This window comes from Henckelia pumila, chromosome 4, assembly GCF_033568475.1.
Source record: "Henckelia pumila isolate YLH828 chromosome 4, ASM3356847v2, whole genome shotgun sequence".
NCBI classification, from domain to species: Eukaryota; Viridiplantae; Streptophyta; class Magnoliopsida; order Lamiales; family Gesneriaceae; genus Henckelia; species Henckelia pumila.
In genome coordinates this window covers 136,740,931-136,760,351 of record NC_133123.1, presented here as the reverse complement: position 1 = coordinate 136,760,351, position 19,421 = coordinate 136,740,931, and the positions used below count along the sequence as shown (strand labels likewise).

The 19,421-nt window shown below is 36.6% G+C and overlaps 3 protein-coding genes across 5 annotated transcripts; 1 reads left to right on the top strand and 2 right to left on the bottom strand.

Moving 5' to 3' along the window:
* The first annotated feature begins 299 nt into the window (after nt 1-299).
* On the top strand, nt 300-2,831 carry LOC140861553 (putative 12-oxophytodienoate reductase 11). Of its 3 annotated transcripts, none has more exons than XM_073264576.1 (5): nt 300-494; nt 1,025-1,084; nt 1,291-1,421; nt 1,703-1,879; nt 2,018-2,831. In XM_073264576.1, the coding sequence occupies exons 1-5, from the start codon at nt 385-387 to the stop codon at nt 2,626-2,628; spliced, it is 1,089 nt and encodes a 362-aa protein (XP_073120677.1). In that variant the 5' UTR covers nt 300-384; the 3' UTR covers nt 2,629-2,831. The 3 variants fall into 3 exon arrangements, with proteins under 3 accessions (XP_073120677.1, XP_073120678.1, XP_073120676.1); XM_073264575.1 differs by having other exon boundaries at nt 303-494; nt 944-1,084; XM_073264577.1 differs by lacking the exon at nt 1,025-1,084 and having other exon boundaries at nt 301-494.
* A 497-nt stretch (nt 2,832-3,328) lies between these two features.
* On the bottom strand, nt 3,329-4,673 carry LOC140866014 (glucuronoxylan 4-O-methyltransferase 1-like). Its single transcript, XM_073270869.1, has one exon. It carries the CDS (start codon nt 4,394-4,396, stop codon nt 3,509-3,511), a length of 888 nt encoding a protein of 295 aa, XP_073126970.1. The 5' UTR covers nt 4,397-4,673; the 3' UTR covers nt 3,329-3,508.
* Nucleotides 4,674-5,623: 950 nt separating this feature from the next.
* Nucleotides 5,624-18,662, bottom strand: LOC140859926 (dynamin-2A-like). Its single transcript, XM_073262553.1, has 22 exons — nt 18,147-18,662; nt 17,399-17,449; nt 17,178-17,298; nt 16,945-17,034; nt 16,539-16,600; nt 16,110-16,224; nt 15,665-16,007; nt 14,686-14,833; nt 12,612-12,713; nt 12,401-12,520; nt 11,947-12,030; nt 11,747-11,874; nt 11,417-11,501; nt 10,956-11,106; nt 10,185-10,261; nt 9,800-9,856; nt 7,832-7,979; nt 7,595-7,743; nt 7,030-7,143; nt 6,887-6,954; nt 6,475-6,647; nt 5,624-6,025 (listed from the first exon to the last, which is right to left on the bottom strand). The coding sequence occupies exons 1-22, from the start codon at nt 18,294-18,296 to the stop codon at nt 5,787-5,789; spliced, it is 2,775 nt and encodes a 924-aa protein (XP_073118654.1). The 5' UTR covers nt 18,297-18,662; the 3' UTR covers nt 5,624-5,786.
* Nucleotides 18,663-19,421: the final 759 nt, after the last annotated feature.

Below are 19,421 nucleotides of genomic sequence, written 5' to 3'. Positions count from 1 at the left end.
ATTCAATCAAATAACTAACATGACACAAACAAAGTGTTCTCACGTGCGTAGCACGTGTTTTTTTACTAGTAAAAATAAAAAACAACGAATCCAAAAAAAACTTATGACCCGCCGTTTAATCCGACGGATACACGGGTTAGGCAGGCCAACCCTGAACCGGCTCTTCTAAGGATGGTCCAAACCCTAAACAGGTTAATCGTACGTCTTGAAGTCATCAATGACGTCAGCGGGGGCGGCAAAATTCATCGCTGACAATTGACAACTGATGACACTACTAAAGTCTTGAATGGATTTTGGAGCTACTTTGTATCCTCTTTCACTCTCTTTCTCTCTCTTTTTTTTGCTATATATTGAGACCCTCTTTGCTATTGTGGATCAAGTGAGATGGGTGAAGTGCGGCCAAATACAGGAAGTGAGCCGGGGGAGGAAGAAGGGATGCAGCGGATCCCACTTCTTACTCCTTACAAAATGGGGAATTTTCGCCTTTCTCACAGGTATTCATCACTTGTCAATCGATTAACACAGTCTTTTCTTCTGGTAGAAATCGATTATTCAAGAAATCCCACCCGAGTGTTCGTGTTCGTTCATGGAGTTGACAAATACGTGTGCAATGTTTTTTTCTATGTGGCGTGTAACGCGTCAAGATTTGATCTTTAGCAGATCATTTTCAGTTATATGCACGATTCTTAGTTTTATGGTGATTTTGATGGAATATATATATATATATATATATATATATATATATATATATATATATATATATTTGGGTGAGAATATGGGAATATTTATGTTTGGGCAGTGATTCCAAAGAGCTATTCGTCAGAAATTTTGAGCAGTTTATCTCGCGCAGAGTTTTTGTTTATTTATATGTGCATGTTCTTGCAAAACTTCTGCGGGGGGGGGGGGGGGGGGGCTAATTTTGTAAACTACATATATTTTGCAGAATTGTTTTGGCACCATTAACTAGGCAGAGATCTTTTAATAATGTTCCTCAACCTCATGCTATCCCGTACTATTCTCAAAGAGCAACCAAAGGAGGTTTTCTCGTGGCTGAAGCCACTGGAGTTTCTGACACAGCCCAAGGGTAAGTTCATTGGGTTACATTGGGGCATTTATAAACAGAAATTAAATTTTGTTTTTAATTTTATTAAATATTAAAATCTGTCTGCCCCATGATACGCCTTCCTCCCATCCCAGTAGCTACATGTCAAGTCTGTATTTTTGTAAAGATTAAGGAATTACTTTCTGATAATCTCTGGTTACTAAGAAACAAGTCTTGTTCGATGTAAGGTATCCAAATACACCAGGAATATGGACAAAGGAACAAACTGATGCATGGAAGCCCATTGTAGAAGCAGTTCATGCCAAAGGTGCTGTCTTCTTTTGCCAGATTTGGCACTGTGGAAGAGTTTCGAACACTGGTAATTCCCTGTACCACTTATGTCTTAATGACCTTACTGTAAGTTACATTGAGATCCATATTGTTTGATCTGCATCAATCCGGTATTTGATCTGGGCTCAGGAAAGGGAAAGGAAACAAATCTGGAATAATCTGGATGTGTGCTTCAAGCTATGATTGCAACATCATTTGGGCCTTGTGTTGCTGAATGTTTTATGCTTGTGGCAAACTATGTTCTCCATTAGCATCGAAGTAAAGGATTGCATACCTGCTACATTATATTGATCTTAGTGTCATTTACAGGGTTTCAGCCAAATGGGCATCCTCCTATATCTAGCACATTTAGGGAATTAGCTCCACAACTACGAGCTAATGGCGTGGATATGGCTCGATTTTCCCCGCCACGACAACTAAGGACAGATGAAATTCCTAAAATTGTTAATGATTTCAGGATTGCTGCTAGAAATGCTTTAGAAGCTGGTATGATTCTTTTGTTTGACATATAATATAGTAAAATGCAATTGCATTTGCTTGCAAATTGATTAGATGATTAATTCTCTCTTCCGTATGGAAAAATATATGTTCTCTCTTTGACAAACATATTGCTTTTAATAACAGGTTTTGATGGGGTTGAGATACATGGTGCACATGGTTATCTCATAGAACAATTTTTCAAAGATCAAGCGAATGACCGAACTGATGAATATGGTGGTTCTCTGGAAAACCGTTGTCGATTCGGTCTTGAAATAGTTGAAGCTGTGAGTAATGAAATTGGAGCTGACCGAGTTGGAATTAGGCTTTCCCCCTTTGCAAACTATATGGAATGTGGAGACTCAAACCCTGAAGCCCTTGGCCTTTATTTGGCTGAGGCCTTGAACAAATATGGGATTCTGTACTGCCACATGATCGAACCGAGGATGAAATCTGTTGGGGTAAAATCTGAATGTGCAGAGAGTCTTACCCCAATGAGAAAATCATTTAAAGGCACTTTCATTGTTGCTGGTGGGTATGATAGGGAAGACGGAAACAAAGCTGTGGCCGAAAATCGTACTGATCTTGTTGCATATGGCCGCCATTTCTTGGCTAATCCAGATTTACCCAAGAGATTTGAGCTTGATGCTCCTCTGAACGAATATAAAAGGGAGACGTTTTATGCACCCGAACCTGTTTTAGGCTATACCGACTACCCTTTTCTTGAAGAAACTGACGCGTTTCAGGGGACGACGTAGAATAATAAATAACATTCGAATGAAAAATATTTGATTTCTTTGTACCCTGATTACAGGTGATTAGTATTTCACTTTTATTTTAAATGATCTGTGGTTCCGAAAAGTGAAAGTTTGATGGCAAATATCATATCTGTACTGTAATTGTTTGCTGTTAAGCAAATGTACCATGCTATCAGCCATAATGTATATCAGTTTTTAGCTTATCTTACACCTAAAGTCTTTGTTTACGTTTCATTCAAGTTAATCGAAGTTGGATCAAATAAATATCACAGAACGCTCTAAAAATAATCCAGCAGTCTCAACGTATCAAAATCTCAATCTAAAAAAGCTTGTCAAGTATCTTTATACGACGAATTGGACAGCCCATAGACCACGTTGCTTCCAGTTTTTTTCTCAAATTTCTGAAGCTTCTGATGCATCATTTGTTTCTTGAAGTTATGTTTGGTCTGATGCAATCTCTCTCCAAGCATAATCGTTTATTTTGGGATTAGAATTCTTGTGGCATTCCTAGGACATGTATGGTGAGTCATGAGGGTTGTGCCTATTACCCTTATAGTCTCATTTGCATTGCCCTAATATTGCAAAGTGGGACAGGGTATTTCTTACATTAGTTCAACGTTTGCATATATTATATTTGTATAAGAATTTATATCATTTTTTTTTTCAAAAATCAAAAAGGGATTTGAAATGCTAGCTGACTCCATTAAATCCTTTACTCAGTAGAAAAAACATATAGGATTTCAAATATCAAAGACTGACAGGACAAGTAAAACAGCAAACAATCTCCCTCTTGAATTCCCCCTTCAGATATCAACAATCATCAATGAATGAGTAGCAAAAATATCTTTGCAGCATAGAATTTCGTGGGGTGGACTAGTTTTTATGGACAGAAAGATCTTCCTAGACGAGTCCTATGACTTGGTACTGTGAAATGCCTTAATCTGCCTTCTTGCTCTATAAAATATCCTTCACACAAGAATTTCATGGAGAATTTATCCTCGACCTCCCTGTTCACATCATGCACAAACACATGAGTCTCGCCATTTTCCCTGTTTCTTGCCATCAATCCAGCAGTGTATATTGCATTCATCCTCCCTGGTGCTCCATCAAAGTACCCGGTGGGCGCGTCCACCATGATCAGATCCCACTCAATATCATACACTTCATTTGGTAAACCTTTTAAAGCAAGTTGACATTTTGAGAATCTTGGATCACTGACTTCTTTACACTCTTCTTTCACGCCAATTTCCAGGAGCTCTTCGGCTTGTGTCAACTTCGTGTCGTACACGACGTGGTATGATTCTAAGGATGGGATTTGCCTTTGGATTTGCTCGATCCATGACTTGTCTTCTTCAAGGAAAACGGTGCGGCCTCCATGGTTCAGCGATGTCCACATTAGGCTGTCATGGCCTAAACCAAATACCAAGAAGTTGCATGGTGACTTCTTTTCGAGTACTTTCAGGGATACGGATATTTCATTGATGGTTTGTTGTGGAGTGATGTTTAAGGTTGCGTAGTGAACTAGTGAGCGTGCCAAAGAAGATGGGATTTTGTCGCAAGTTGGCAACAAAGGAAGAGTTGGGCAATCTGCTGGCAGTTGTTCTTCATGAACATCAGACGAATTCGTCCGTAGGATCGAGGAATCGAGCGTTGTAATCTGTTTAGAGTAGGAGAAACCCGTTCTCATGATCAAGAAGAGGAAGAAAAGGAATAAAAAGCAAATCGAAACGATCTTGAGATTAATGGGGTATTGTGGTTTACCTCTCATGTTTTCGAGTCCTATGTCGATAATTTTTAGTGAAATACTGATCAAACCAAATTCCAAGAATTCTTGGTCGATCCCGACAAGGTCTACAATGAGAGAAAGGGGAGGGAAGATTTGAAGATGAAGTTTCTTGATCGATTGCTAGAAAAATAGTGCATGAATATGATGAGTTTATTTGGAACTTTTCATCTCCCTTGAAAATGAAGAAAAGAGCTGTTGTTTGATGGGGACTAAACAACTAATGGTGGTTTCTAGCGTGCAAGGCAGATAAGTTGTTGCATCTTTGTTTTAGGCATAAATTTTTTTTTAAAGTGAAGTTATAGTAGTTGGATATTAGGTGATACCGTGATTGTTAGATCCAATCGAACAAATTGACTTTTGAAGCAAGGGTGGATCCATCTGTAGTAAGAAGATGATTTTCTTTACTTTAACCAAAAAATAAATAAAGAAGAAGTAGAAGAAGAAAATTAAAGTTTAATATATGATTCTCTATAATTGAGTTTTCTCCTCCTAATTTCATTGAGTAGTTCAGTTTCTTGCTGTCTATAGGAATATTTCAGGCTACCTATAAGAACACTACCCTATGATAGATCTAAAGATAAATTATTCATCAATACATGCCGGATCCAATAATGTAGTGGATACATGCTAGTGGATCCCGCATGTATTGATAAATATCAACACTTAAATGTATGTCAAGACAATGTCTAATGTCTTTACATGTAGCAAAAGTGAAGAATGATTTCAGAGATTAAATTTAATGTTTTCCTCGGTTTACGCCAAATCGTGTTGTTGATTCCTTTCCTTTTTTCATTTTGGTTAAATTTAATATTTATCGCACTAGCAATGATTTATTCCTCAGCAACAGTGCAGGGTAATGCAGGGAACCATGCCATAAGTTTTATACATGTAATCAAAATTCGACTCAATCAACATTTCCAGGGATTCGAGTAATTAATTCGGTTGGTTGATTAATAATAACTAATTTTAAGTGATACATGATAATTTAGCTGACACTCAGTAGTATTTTTTTCTCCCCCTTTTTGGTAAACTGCCTGTCGCCGGAAGTAACTAGTAACACAGTCGTAACTCGCAAAATGTATGTATAGAAGAAATACAATCCTATTATCCTGTATCAAGGGCAATACATACGTCGTCTTCCAAAACGGGCAAACGAAAGATGAAGTGTTTCCAAACAACAAAAATGTAGCGACCGCATACATAAAAATGTGACAACATCAATCGTTATATTATCTACAAAGACGTGTATACCAATTCTACAGACCTAGTATAACGAGAGTTGAGCTCGATGAGAGCTCCTGACATGTTTAAATAAACCGGCCTCCCAACAAGACTTGCAAGAATCGAATTATCAAAAATTATCCATACAAATTTAGTATTTATAACCAGAGTTGGATGGGGGAGGAGCAGGTGGCAACCTGTTGGGAGTGCGGCGGCTACCAGAGTTGGCCCCAGAGTTCACATCACCATTTTGGGCAGGGTCACTGTAGCGCCGGCTGTGACCATTGGACCTAGAATCCCCATATGAATCGGTTGGACCATTGGCAGCAGCATCAAATGCAGTTCTCCAGTCATCACCTGATGACGGGCCAGAAGCAGTCGGGCTATTATCTGCACAATTTGGTAAAGAAATACACATCCACATGAGGAGAAGATATTATGGGACAGGAAGATTTATGGGAATGTGATGTCAAGAATACGGAAAGTTAAGCTCCAATTATTATCCCAACTGTCTGAAAAAGAGACAGGTGCGTGTTGAAACACGACATCCTGCCAATTTTTTCATGACATTTTTTTAGACAAAAAACCGGATGAAGATCACTCGTCAAACTGCCTTAACTTGAGAATATAAGAGATATGCTTGTAGTATTGCTGTATTGGCTACTCTACTTGGCAAATAATATACAAAAACAATGTTAAATCCAACAGCCAGAAGAAAGAATGATGATACTCATGAGATGCCTAAACGAGTTGATATCCTGGTTTCCTTTCTTGAGAAAAGGACACTGATTCCAACAAGATTTTGACCCAAGGATGAAAGGTTTCAAAGTTAAATTCACCTGATCCACCTTCACCGGAAAAGCCAGAAGCTGCCGCTGCTCGATTGTCGTGAATACTTAGTTGCCTGGTAAGCTTAGATAGAAGCGAGGACTGTTTCTGGTACCGTTCCCTTCTTCGCTTGACATTCTGATCCTCCTGAAGCAGTTCTTCCACTCTCGCTGTGCTTTGAGCACTATCATTCCAAATAGATTATGTTAAACTACTCGCACAAAACAAAAAAAAAACGAGATAAAAAGGGGAAAATGCATAAAATTGGTTTAGAAACTGATATGTTTCAATATAGACTTGAACAAGCTTCACAAATTGGAACATCGGTATTCTCTTCTCTTTCAAGACGAAACACCACAATCAAGAAAATATAAGATGAAGCATTGTCCAATAAACTTATTAGACGATGGGGATGAAACTAACCTGACAGAAATGTATAATTTGTTAAGCATGTCTTCTTTTGCCTTCTCTACTTGGCAAAGAACAACGGCCTGAAATCAAAGATAATGTAACTTAAATGTTGCTTAAGATAAACAAACTCGAATGCAAGCTCTTGCAACACTGACCTTTGGAACATTGGCAGCCAGACTGTTGAGAACGGCTTCAACATAACCACGCACTTCCTGAGCCATCCATCGAAGTTCTTCTTCTGGATCTGCAGGTCTTCTCGCCATAGTATCCTATATGCGCCAAAGAAAAATGATGGCACAAATTGGCACGTACACTAGCAAAATACAGACTTGTTTTTGGTTCTAGGAGTAGTTCTGCATCCCAGAACAAAAAACCAATCACTGTCATTAATGTTTAGTTTCTTTTTCGTAAACCACATATTTTTACTTTTAACAAAATTTTCCATCCGTTCCAAATAAATATTCCATCATTATATTATAATCCCAAACAATACTATTTTAAAATAACCTTATCCAACAATTTCTGAAGTGATTTTGACAACTATGGTTTTCATGAAACAAAACCGAAGATTCAGTTTATTTCCACAAAACAAAATCAAACAAGCCCATACGGAGTAGAAACCTGAAATTTGAGAAACCCCCCAAAGATGAAAATGCAGAGCAATCAAACTGACTGACAGCTTCAAGGAACATACAGGCAGCATGAATTTCATTCACTTACCAGAGAACCATCAGAAAGACTTTGCCGTATTTGAGGACCAGGTTCGCCCTTCACTTGACCTCCTTTAGAACTGATAACATTTCTTAACTTATTCAACCACTCTACCTTATCTGGCAAACTCTCAGCTTTCAAAACAACAGCACTATGGGCTGCAAACATGGACGAGCTTCAAGTTAATATATCTGTTACTACAATGAAAATAAGTCCAGCAAAAGGTTCAAGCAAATATTACAGTACCTTTAAGAACGGTCTTATACTGAACCTTGCTTGTTATCTTGAATACAAGACTGGGAGCTTTTTCAGCAACCGGACCATTTGCCTTCTTATCTTTAGAAGTCTTCGAAGAAGCTTCTTCATCCTCTGCCACTTCTTCCAAATTACATTCCTGGTAGTCTCAACCAAATATTACAAGAATAATTAGTTTTTAACATCAATTATTTCAGGAATATCAAGTTGCATCAACCACATGGGCGTTAAATACAATAACACTGCATTCTAGAACACCAAGATTAGTAATTTCAGAACATGTAACAAAAAAGTTATGCAGAACAGAAAGTATAAATAGACTGAACAGGCGCAGAAGTATTGTAACTTCAGAGCATGTAATGTAAAAGCCCAAAAATTCATGGAAGTAAGTACAAAATGACAAACTTAGTCATAGCCTTTTTGTACCACTTCTGCACAGTGATTAACTGTTCTCTTACTGCAAAAAGTAGTAAACACATTACCAATGCAGAGGGTTTTCATCAGAAAAAGTTCATGTCAAGACCAACATTAGATATAGCGAAGTTATCCTTAAAACAAATATGAACTTATAGAAAGTGCAGAGGGTAAACTCTGAAACGTCATGTCTCCCTCCATACACCACCTATTTTCCTACAAGATTTTACTTGCCACTTGGGAAGTATTACATTTTACTAATGGAAACCTCATGGGAAAAAAATATATTTGGTCCAAACCAAGAATCCATTGGAGTTTAGTGTATCTTATGCAATCTCTAATATGTTTAATTCCTCGACAAAATGGAAAGTTGTTAACCATTTGATAGCAATGTGGCAAAAAGAAAGGAATTACTGCAAAGTTCTAGAAACCAAATCTTCCTTGTACCTAAGCATCCATGTTCTCTATTATGTCGCTCAATAGGTTCCAATATGATCTATTCAACGTTCAGGGGGGATAAAACTTCAGCAGCTCGCTAATTGGTTTGCCGATCTATGCTTGACAGTGGGGCTAACCTAAATAATCGTGATGCCGACACGAAAAAAAAATCGGCAGAATTTAATCAGGAAATATCCCTACTCTTTATGTATCAGGTGAGACCACTGTTTGCAATTTCTTGCATCTTCCACATGCGCAATTTATTTAAGCCGCATAGCTGACTAAGACAAAATAGGTGCGCGCAAGAGCCTAAGGCTGTGAGGCAAAAGGCGAGGCGTGTGTCTAATAGAAGTAAGGCACACCAAAGACGAGAGACGTGAACTTGGGCAAGGAAGAGAGGGCTGTTCGATTCTACAAAACAATTAGGACTTTGTTGTTGCAAAGAAAACAGAGAAGAGTCCACACTGAACTATTATTTAATCATTGTCAAAAAAAATCAAATGATTTAACAGAAAGAGTGGCTGCACACCATGGGGTTATGTCTTAAATGTACCATCGGCTTGATGGATAGGATTGGGTAATTCAGGTATGGGATGAGCCCGGGATCCTTTTTTATTGAAAATCCATAACTATGTACAAAAGGATTGACTTGCACCTCGCTGAAGGCAAGTACCTAAGTGGCTTTGACAATCGCTGAGCCAGAGGATTCTCCCAGGTGCATGAGCGGCACCTGGCTGCACCCAGCACCTAGGAGCAGCTACAAGCGAGCTTCTGTCTTCTGACAACTATCGAACCTCCATAACAAAACTGAAATTTCGATTTCTCATGATTCCTACTTACTAAATCACTAAACTCCAGCTTCTCTCGGATTTGCTTGCTCGTTTTGTTTCTTACACTCCAATAGAACCTAGTTATCCACAAATGCTAAATATCTTACATAGTCCAAATATTGTTGAACAAAATCCAGTGGATGATCTGATTTCTAGTTTCTCAGACTTCAAAAGCGATAATCTAAACGATTTAAAAAAAAGTCCGACAATATAAAGGGAAAAAAAATAAAACGTTCAAAAGAGGTGTAATCATAAGCACTATATGGCAAATAATTACCTCCAAAGTGATAACACCACGGAAATGTCGTTCTTCTTGTTTCTTGGTATATCCAAGCTGCAGGAACATATATAAAACTTTTTCAGAGTGAGTCAACTATTTTTTTTTTGTGAGTCAACTAATAAGGAACCAGGAGATTATCTAAATACAGCCCAAAAAAAAAAGAACCGTGAAAAGGTCTCTTTATTTTCTTATCATTTATCAAATAAGAGCAATCCATTAAACAAATGTTCTCTCAACAAAACCAAAACTTCTACAATGAATTATTGAGATATCATAACCGAAAAAATAATTGAACACACAGAATTAAATTAAAAAAATACCAATCCTCGAAACAATATCCCAAACTTAAACAAAAAGGCATCAGAAGTCTGAGCTGACTCACCTTTCCAGTCTTTTCATTTAAGACAAACCATCTCTTACTCCAACCATTATTTTTGGCGCTCTTCTTTAGCAAAAAACCTGCAAAAAAACAAAAAGCTATTACGATCAGATGCTAAATCAGAAAACCAAAACACAGTATAGAATAAATAATGATTTTATTATACATCATCCACAAAGCATTGACAGAGTCAAACTATTCAGCATATATTAAAAACTTAAATAAAAAATAATGTGTCACACTCGAGAACTGGAGAGATGTGTTTCAATATATCATTCAGATCAGAAATTGTCCACATGGCAATGCAACAGAGCCACTGTGGAACAATGATTGCTAGCTTTTCTATAATTAGACTCCATAATTTTTTATTTCCTGCACCTCAATCCTGAAACCTCCGCCAAGTTGCATGCAAATGAGCTCATTTATTGTGAGTAAAAAATTCAAATCAAATTTCCCAGAGAGTCCACAAAGAGTTCAAGTACCGGTCAATTCTATTCCTGAATTCCAACAAAAGTGAAGGACCATCTACAACATAAATTTAACAACGCATCATGCAAAATCATATGAAAAATGGCAACAGGGTAATATAACCAAATATAATCTCCATACACTTCCATGGATTATACAACACCAAATTTGTTCACAAGTCATTACCAAATATTTCACATTTCAAGGGATTGACGGGTCTGTAATACATAAAAAAAAACTAGACCTATTTATGTACATAATTATGTCAATAGAAATTACAACAAGCAGGAAACCGTATGCTTGCACCTGCTGTTATTTCTCCTTCTGGTCCAGCAGTCTTCAAACCAGATCCTTCTTGCACATCTTTATCTTTATCTTGCTGATTAGATTTACCATCCTTCATGGATTTCATATTCCCCCCACTCTGTTGGCTCCCTCCAGTTTGCGGACTACTTGCCTGAATTGGTACTTGATAAGCATTGAAAAGCGCATATGACATAAAATAACAATAAACTATTGCTATGAAACAGTTGCATGTGCAACATGAAACACTAATTGCGGTTTCTCTAAAAATCTACATGAACAAACAACTCAAAAAGATTGTGTACCCTATTCAATATGGACTGCTCAGACTCAAATAGCTTCTGATAATGTCAATACACATTAACTTGCCACGACTAGGATATGATCATATGATCAATTCAGAAAAAAACATGTGAATAAGTGAATTCACCTACAAAAAAAACACAATTCAAGACATGGTGTACCCTGTTTAATATAGACTGCTCAGCGTCAAGAGACTTTTTCGAGGATCGACCTTTCAGCTCCTCTTCCCGCCGTTGTCTATCCATCCTAGCAAACCACCATCCAACTTTAGACTATATACTACTTGTGGAAGACAGCAGGGGAAATTATGTTAAAAATCCCTCCAAAATGAGCATATATCAAAATTCAAAAGCATTGTGCACAGACAGAAAACTTTGAAACTTGTACAAAAGTGTTTCATCAGAATGTTTCAAGAATATAAACTTAGACAAAATAAGGGAGAAATTCTAAAGACAAAATAAGGGAGAAATTCTAAAGATATTCTTACGTACCTCCGCTGCACTAAACGGATAAAATGTTGTGGGGGAACAAATGCACGTTCCATGTCAACAAGAGCAATTACCATGTTTTTTGCTTCACTTTTGAACCCTTCCAAAGCAGTTGTGGCGATTGCTACAACCTACACATGACATGAAGGATATAAATACCTGAGAGATTGAGATTGAATTTTGTATAAGCATTAGTATGTTACCTCTCGCTTAAAAGTAGGATATCTTCCAAGACCTGGAGTCGCGTTCGCAGCAGCAGAGACAATGTCAACAAGTACACGGTGCACCTATACAGAGATTTCAAGTCCAATGAATAACCAAAACATCGATAGCAAGATCAAGCTGAATTTCATATTGTATGAAAGGAACGGAAAGGGGGCAGAAAACCAAATGCAGCCTGAGAAGATAAAATGTGCAGGAATAGATGTTATGAGTAACTGGCTATGGCAAATAAGAAATCCAGTTGTTAGATACATCACTTTAGAGTTAAAATAAACCGAGGATTAAATCAAACTAAAACTAAACAGTCTAGGTTAGTTGGGTCAAGAGTGGTTAAAAAAAATAAGAAAAAGACGACAGTGGGAAAACCCAGTTAAAGGGACACGCAAACAACAACAGAAACATGCCAAATTAGATGGAACGACAACACTTGTTTACCTCATCAACACACAAGCGAGAAGGCTCTTTCGCCAGCTCTAAGACACCCTTGATTAAGGACCTCAACCCTTTCTCAGGAGAGATAAGATAAGGCTGATAACCATCCGCCTCGAGCACAATCTAGCAATAATTTAAAATCAGAATTGCGAAATGAAATGGGCGAACGACAAGAGCTCAGAGAAAATTGACACTATGACGGCAAAGACCATACCCTCTTAACATTATTTATGTCAAAATGTCTGTCTAAAGGGAGTTGTTTGATCCTATTAGGGAAACTGCCTTCAAAACTAGCAACGACTTTCCAGCCAACACCCTGGAAAAATGGAGTAAACCAAAATCATAGGATAACAGTAATATATTTACACATCATCAAAACAAAAGGTATATCACATCATAACACCAAAAATACCCAAGAATGACAAAACAAGCAACAGTAATTTACCAGAAGCATAAATCCATATGGTGGGAGTGGGAATGGGAATGGGAATGGGAATGGGAATGGGAATGGGAATGGGAATGGGAATGGGAATGGGAATGGGAATGGGAATGGGAATGGGAATGGGAATCATCACAGACTTGAAAACAAGAGTTTCTTCAAGATACAAAGCGAATAAAGCCTTCAAGAGAACATTTTCTTCAAGAGAAAAGTGAGCACCACAAGCAATGCAAATGGACAACAGGGAGAGTAGCAACCTAGCGGTCTTACACCGAAGTCCACGAAGGATATGTTTGCAGCAGATTTGGGGTGTTCTTTGGGTAAAAGAGGGAGAATTCTTTGGGCAGTTATAATTCATTGCATTTGCTGGATTGTTTGGTTGGAAAGAAACAGAAGGATATTTGAAGACGAGGAAGTTTCAACTAGGGAAATTTGGGACAAGATAAAGCTGAGAGTTGCAGCTTGGTTACACATCTTAACAGATTTCCAATCGTTTTCAATCTTAGATTTGTATAGAGATTGGAGATTGATTTTGAGTTAGCTTAATACTAGAGAGTCTTGAGAGTTTTTGTGGACCACTGGTCCACCTATATTTGTAACTCCTTCATTATTTTAATAATATTTGTGTTTCTTATCAAAAAAAAGTTACATTAACCATCAGGAACCTAAAAAGTGGCACCCAGCTAACAAACGAACCACACCTGAAAAAATCTACCACCAAAGTTTTTCAAGAACGATTCTAAATGTTATTTTCATCCCCTAAGTGATTTCATGCAAAGACTGATAACACAAAAAATATGTAAAACCAACAAGATTTCGAAATCCTCAAAACACTTATTATTAAAAACTAAGAATAACGGCATGATGGATTTTGATTTCGAATACAGATTATTCAATACTAAGAATAATCAGAACTTAACGGTTAACCAATTTTATATGTTATATAGTGCAAGTATAAAAAATAAATAAAAAAAGAAAACAACTTTTTTTTTATAAGAAACTTTATATAATATATCATAATGTAAGAAGTTACAAGATAAGTGCGGACAAGACATCCACGAATAGTGAAAGAACCTAACAAAACTTATAACATCAACAGAAAATAAACGACCAATCCCTTTAAGCAATTGCAGAAGAGAATTTTGAACTTTTTAAATTCTTCAAGTTTACACGATGCATTAAATGGTTTCTGTATGATATGACAAGTTTAACAAAGAAAAATAAGAAGATTCTGGTTGAGAAATTTAATAAAGAGCTTCTGCCTTGATGGCCAGTCAAATCAACCTCTACAAGGCATCCAAATTTCAATGAATTTGCAAAACATTATGGTTGATGATACTTCCCCTAACGACTATTTTGACAAGATGTAACGGATGTCAATAAGTCTGAGTTGTTCTCAAGTTGTAACAGATACCAGTGTACCAGAATTTTTCAATAGTTCATAATAATGCATTTATGCATCCATTACCGTATATTTTCTCAGAACAGACCCTCAACACATGGCATAATTTCCTCTCTTGAGTTAAAAGCACTAAACTTCTTGCTTTTGACTACAATGATAGTCGAGTAAAATTACAGAAAGTTAGAAACCCAACAAGATCGTTTGTTAGATAAGATGATTTAAGACAGCTTGACATAAAATCATGGAAAAAAATGTAATAATTGACCCCTCCACTCATGTAAGTCTTTTTGATAAATTTATAACCAAATTAGTAGCTTGATATGAATATTCATAATACATATCTATCTAGATATGCAATCTCCAAGTAAACATGTAAAAGATGTTAATTTAACTACTTCAAAAATCTTTCAGCATATATGATAAAATACAGCTTAATTCTTGTCTCACCTCTCCTGTTGTAATATGCTGGAGGAACTTGTCCTCAAATTCCCGGCAAAGCTCCAACGCTAAAGCTTTTGTTCCCTCAGAACTTTGAACCATCTGTTCACCAAGTCTAAAAAGTTCATCATGTACGATTTGAGACTTCCCCTGAAGCCTGCAGAAGTTGCAGAATTAAAAAATTAATAGTAAGAAAAGCAACTACATAGTGAAGACTGAAGCATACTGTTAGCTTGCTGGTAAGATAATGGCCACCGATATGCAGCAAAATTAAATAAGAAGAACACCAACACAAGAATACTGAAATATGGAGTGATAATTTCAGAAAAAGAACGACAACTTGTTCCCCAGAGATAGTATCTCTGTACAAAGGAATATTAATCCTTCTCTAGCTAGGCTAGTCTCGACACCTGAACGCAAAAATAACCGAATGCCTATCAATTCTTTTCTTCAAGAATTTATTTTTTTCTAACTCTCTAGATTCTTCCTAGGCTTTGTGACTCTTGGGCCCTCTTTAGGTTTGAGCTCAAAATATTAAAGGCCAAAGCTCATAGCTGTATTTGAGTCCCTAACACATACATGTGAATAAAGAAACAGTAACAGGAATCAAACAAAAGAACTAGCATGAGAAATCTTATACACATCAGATTGAAATACAGCAGGTAAAAGGAACTCTTGAAAAAAGAAATAGTATAGTTCTGAAATGTTTTGGATTTGGTGAATAATGAATTCAAAGTAGTTGTTTGTCCCAAAGGTTGCCAACATTGTTTTCTGTTAGAAATCTCAACATAGGGTTAAAAAACCTTTCAGCACGAAGAAATATGGAAGCTTAAGGGAAGAGCAGAAAAGGAAGAAACAAACAGTATCTTTCATTTCTACCAAGGCGTGATTAACTTTCTGAAACCTTGAAATACCATCAACATAAAATTTTAGTACATCCCAGAATAGAACATTTCGGGAAAAGTAAAACCTATTGAAGGTAGCATACCCTGAGAGGAGATTCGGGAGGCGGATTTTCATGCGATTCCTAATCTGTTGAGCAAGGGTCTCCACCAAGGCTAATCTCCCAAGCTTGCTTTGAGGAGCACCGGTTAGTATTGATTTTAAACTTTCAGTCTCTGCTAGCCAAGCAGTTTCTAGAGAATTATCCACCCCAGTGCTCCCTGACTGAGCAGATGCTATAGAGACAGATTGACCAATCAAAGCAACCCATGGGATATCAGATGTACTTCGAGGTCCTTGATTCGATAAAAGCGCCTGCACAGCAGCAAGTACTTTCGGTTCTGAAGATGCTTGGTCTATCTTGCTAATAACACCAACAGTTCTTGTACCTAAGAAACAGAAACCAAAAAAAGTTACTTGTGTGGAGATAATAACAAACATTTGAACACCACAAACTCACAAAAAAGACTGAATTAATTTAGCAAACCCACATTCTCCATCAAGTTCCTTTGCAATTCTGATGGCTTTTGTGGAGGCCACTTCTGGGGCTTGCGAAGCAGGTATCACAACGAGCAATATTGCATCATTATGTTCTGCAAATTGATTCTGATATGAAGAAATAGGTCATCAGGCCACTAGAAACCAAAGGAAATCTAAGAGTCTATGTTAACCACCTTATTTTGGTACACTCAAGGTCTGATTATACAACCTCAAAATCATTCGTATTTTCCGTCTAAATAGGTTTAAAACAGAACCTGCAGCTAGTTGTACAATTACTTTTGAACTCACCACAATTTTCCAGACTAACTTCAAACTATTCAAGACTTCTACATTCCAGCAACAGTCGCGATATTTGAAGTGTACCACACAATAGAAAATAGGAGTGCAAAACTAAAAAACTCAGTATAGAAGCCACTCACCAAAGAATCATCAAGATTCCCCCTATCAACCCCTGGTAAATCAATCATTTTCAATGGTGGAGCTGAAAAACAAGATCACATATATGATGTCAAGTATAGCATACAAACTGCAAAAACTCAAGATCGTGGAATGAAAACTGAACAAACTAATGTTTTAAATTAGTGCGAGAAATAATAGCAATCAGGTTATAATAGGAAAATGAATATTTCTGGAACCCTCACATATTCATCAAATTGCCATGTCCTCTTTTCACCATCAGCTCTTCTTAGTTGGAAAAAAAACAGTTCCTTTTATTTGAAATTTTCAAGTGGCATGATCTAAAGGTAGTCAAAACTCAAAGACATAAACACTTGAAAGGCTACTTTTTTACCAAATAACTAAAAGGAAATCTTAGAGCAGGCACACCTGTACTTGTTCGGAGCTTCAAATATATCTCATCACGACTCTTTCCCGAAATTTTGCTTAGTCTGTCCTGTAATGAATGCCGCAGAGCACCTATGATAGAATAGGGATACAAGAAGAAAAAGATTCCAAGCAATTAGACCACCATGGTATCAGCTGTTAAGATTATTACTCGTGCATGAACAGAGCATTGTGAACATTTTCCTTTAGGCTTAAAGTTCAGTTAGAAGCCTCACTTGCAGAAACTTGTTGAGATTTACTATCTATCTGCAAAACAATGGATTTACTGCTCAGCGAGCCATCCCTTATTAAATCAACACATATTGGGGCGCGCGTGGCACCACCTTCACCAGTTGGCTGCAAATTAAATGGTTAGCGACTTGGCATTTGAAAAATCTCAGTCAACTATAAAATATTTCACAACATACAGTGAAGTATATATACACCAAATACTTACCAGCGCAGGATGACCGATTAGACTATTCAGTACAGCAGACTTACCTGCACCCTGGTAAAATTGATCGCGTTAAAAGCGTATTTTTCACTAACAGCATGAGTACAGGTAAGAAGCAAAGAAAACATTTCAAGGATCAAAATCATAAGTCGCAACATAAATTTCCATGAAATGAGAATTGCTTAAAAAAATTCGTTCAAACATGAACTTCCAGTGAAACATTGCAATAGGCCCATCGCCTTGCTTCATTGTGTCAAATCATATAGATCTAAATGCTATCGAAGGCATCCTCGCTACATCCAGATAAAGAAATGCGGCTGGCTTCTATCTACAGGACCCTAGCTAACCGTACAAGACTTGATATGGGCTTTTTGGCTAAACAAACTACCACCTTTGTTTTTATATCTTCATTCTTTTATCTAGCCTCCAAGACAAAAACCAACTCACATCATTTCAACCAAATCTTCAAACCAAAAATCAAATCATGCCATTCCGACCAATAAAAAACATAACTTCATGAGCTGTATCACTTTCCCAAACTCAATGAGACCGACAACGAATACAACATAAGACTACAGAAAAAATCAATAATTATATCAAGTGATTCCGATTCAAATTCCAAATCACGCGACTTGAATTTCGGATCAAAGAAAGCAAGCTCCAGAGATCTGATAGACCTACTCCGATCCCCCAACTCCAAAGAACAAAAAAAAGACAAATTTTACAATGCTCCGATTAATGTAATACTCACAGTGTTGCCTAGAGCAACAACATTAAGGAAAGTAGAGGGTCGTCTGGAGGAAGCAGACGACGACGTCTCGTCCACATCTTCGTCGGCAAGCAACGCGGAAGCCTGCCGCATGGAATCGGAGAGCTTAAACAATTCATCGATCGCCTCCATCGACTCCAACGAATATCCTCCCCGGAATGAATCGCTCGGATAAATATATGAATGTATCACTTAACCCAGTGGATCGAAGCGGCAATAACCGCAGATCCAATCGAATGGGAGGAGATCGAGTCAAGGAAACGCGATGATGCAATTTTATCTGTGAGTGTATGAATCGATTCAAATGGAAATTAGGGTTTCAGGAAGATTTGAAATGTCTGAGCTCGAGTTTTGAAATTACGAGAAAAGAATTGAAAAATATTGGGAAGAAAGGTGTCTGGTGATGCTGCGATTATACGATCAGATTTGTGACCGTAATGTTCGAAAAATTGAAACTTTATTGAATGGACGGCACACGCAGCAAGCACAACTGATTTTGCAAACCACATTTTTTTTTATCAGTTCAATTAAATATAATTAGAAATTCACCCGCAAAATATATAAACATATGTATAATTAACAGTAATTTTTTTTTTGAAAGCTATATAATTATAATTAACAGTAATTAAACCTCAAACTTCAGGTATTAAATTAAATTAACAAAACTTTCGCAGATATAAATTTGTGAGATTGTTTCATATGAGATTTGTTTTATATTTATATCAAAACATTATTTTTTACTATATAAATTGAATATTTGTCACACTTATATAGATCAAGGACTTACTTCAAACATATTTGTAATATATATATATATATATATATATATATATATATATATATATAGTTTTGATATGATGAACACCTATCATGTGCATCTGCTGATGTGGCGTTCATCTATTAGATGTAGAGGATGTCACGTCAGCGATGCACACAAAAGTGCACATCATGGGTGCTCATAATATCAAATATATATATATATATATATATATATATATATATATATATATATATATATATATATATATATATTCACACACACGATAGTATCCATTTGCACTTGTTAATAAATAATAATAATAATGATATACATGTGATAATTTTTGTTGTTTTCAAATTAATTATTTTATATTTCCAAATATATGATTAAAAAATAGGATTGAAATATGTTTTTTTTTAAAAAAACCATTTCAGGAAAATCAAAAAATCAAAAAAGTTATAATATAATATAGGGGATTAAAAATATATATAATAAAG

Bases quoted from the DNA above. Each gene is read 5' to 3' on its own strand.
- LOC140859926 (XM_073262553.1), bottom strand. From the start codon at position 18,296: ATGGAGGCGATCGATGAATTGTTTAAGCTCTCCGATTCCATGCGGCAG. The intron at 14,834-15,664 runs GTATGCTACCTT...CAACTTCTGCAG, and splicing joins CTCCCGAATCTCCTCTCAGG to GCTTCAGGGGAAGTCTCAAA. The intron at 12,714-14,685 runs GTGAGACAAGAA...CCATTTTTCCAG, and splicing joins AGCATATTACAACAGGAGAG to GGTGTTGGCTGGAAAGTCGT.
- LOC140861553 (XM_073264575.1), top strand. From the start codon at position 385: ATGGGTGAAGTGCGGCCAAATACAGGAAGTGAGCCGGGGGAGGAAGAA. The intron at 1,422-1,702 runs GTAATTCCCTGT...TGTCATTTACAG, and splicing joins TGGAAGAGTTTCGAACACTG to GGTTTCAGCCAAATGGGCAT. The intron at 1,880-2,017 runs GTATGATTCTTT...TTTTAATAACAG, and splicing joins TAGAAATGCTTTAGAAGCTG to GTTTTGATGGGGTTGAGATA.
- LOC140866014 (XM_073270869.1), bottom strand. From the start codon at position 4,396: ATGAGAGGTAAACCACAATACCCCATTAATCTCAAGATCGTTTCGATT.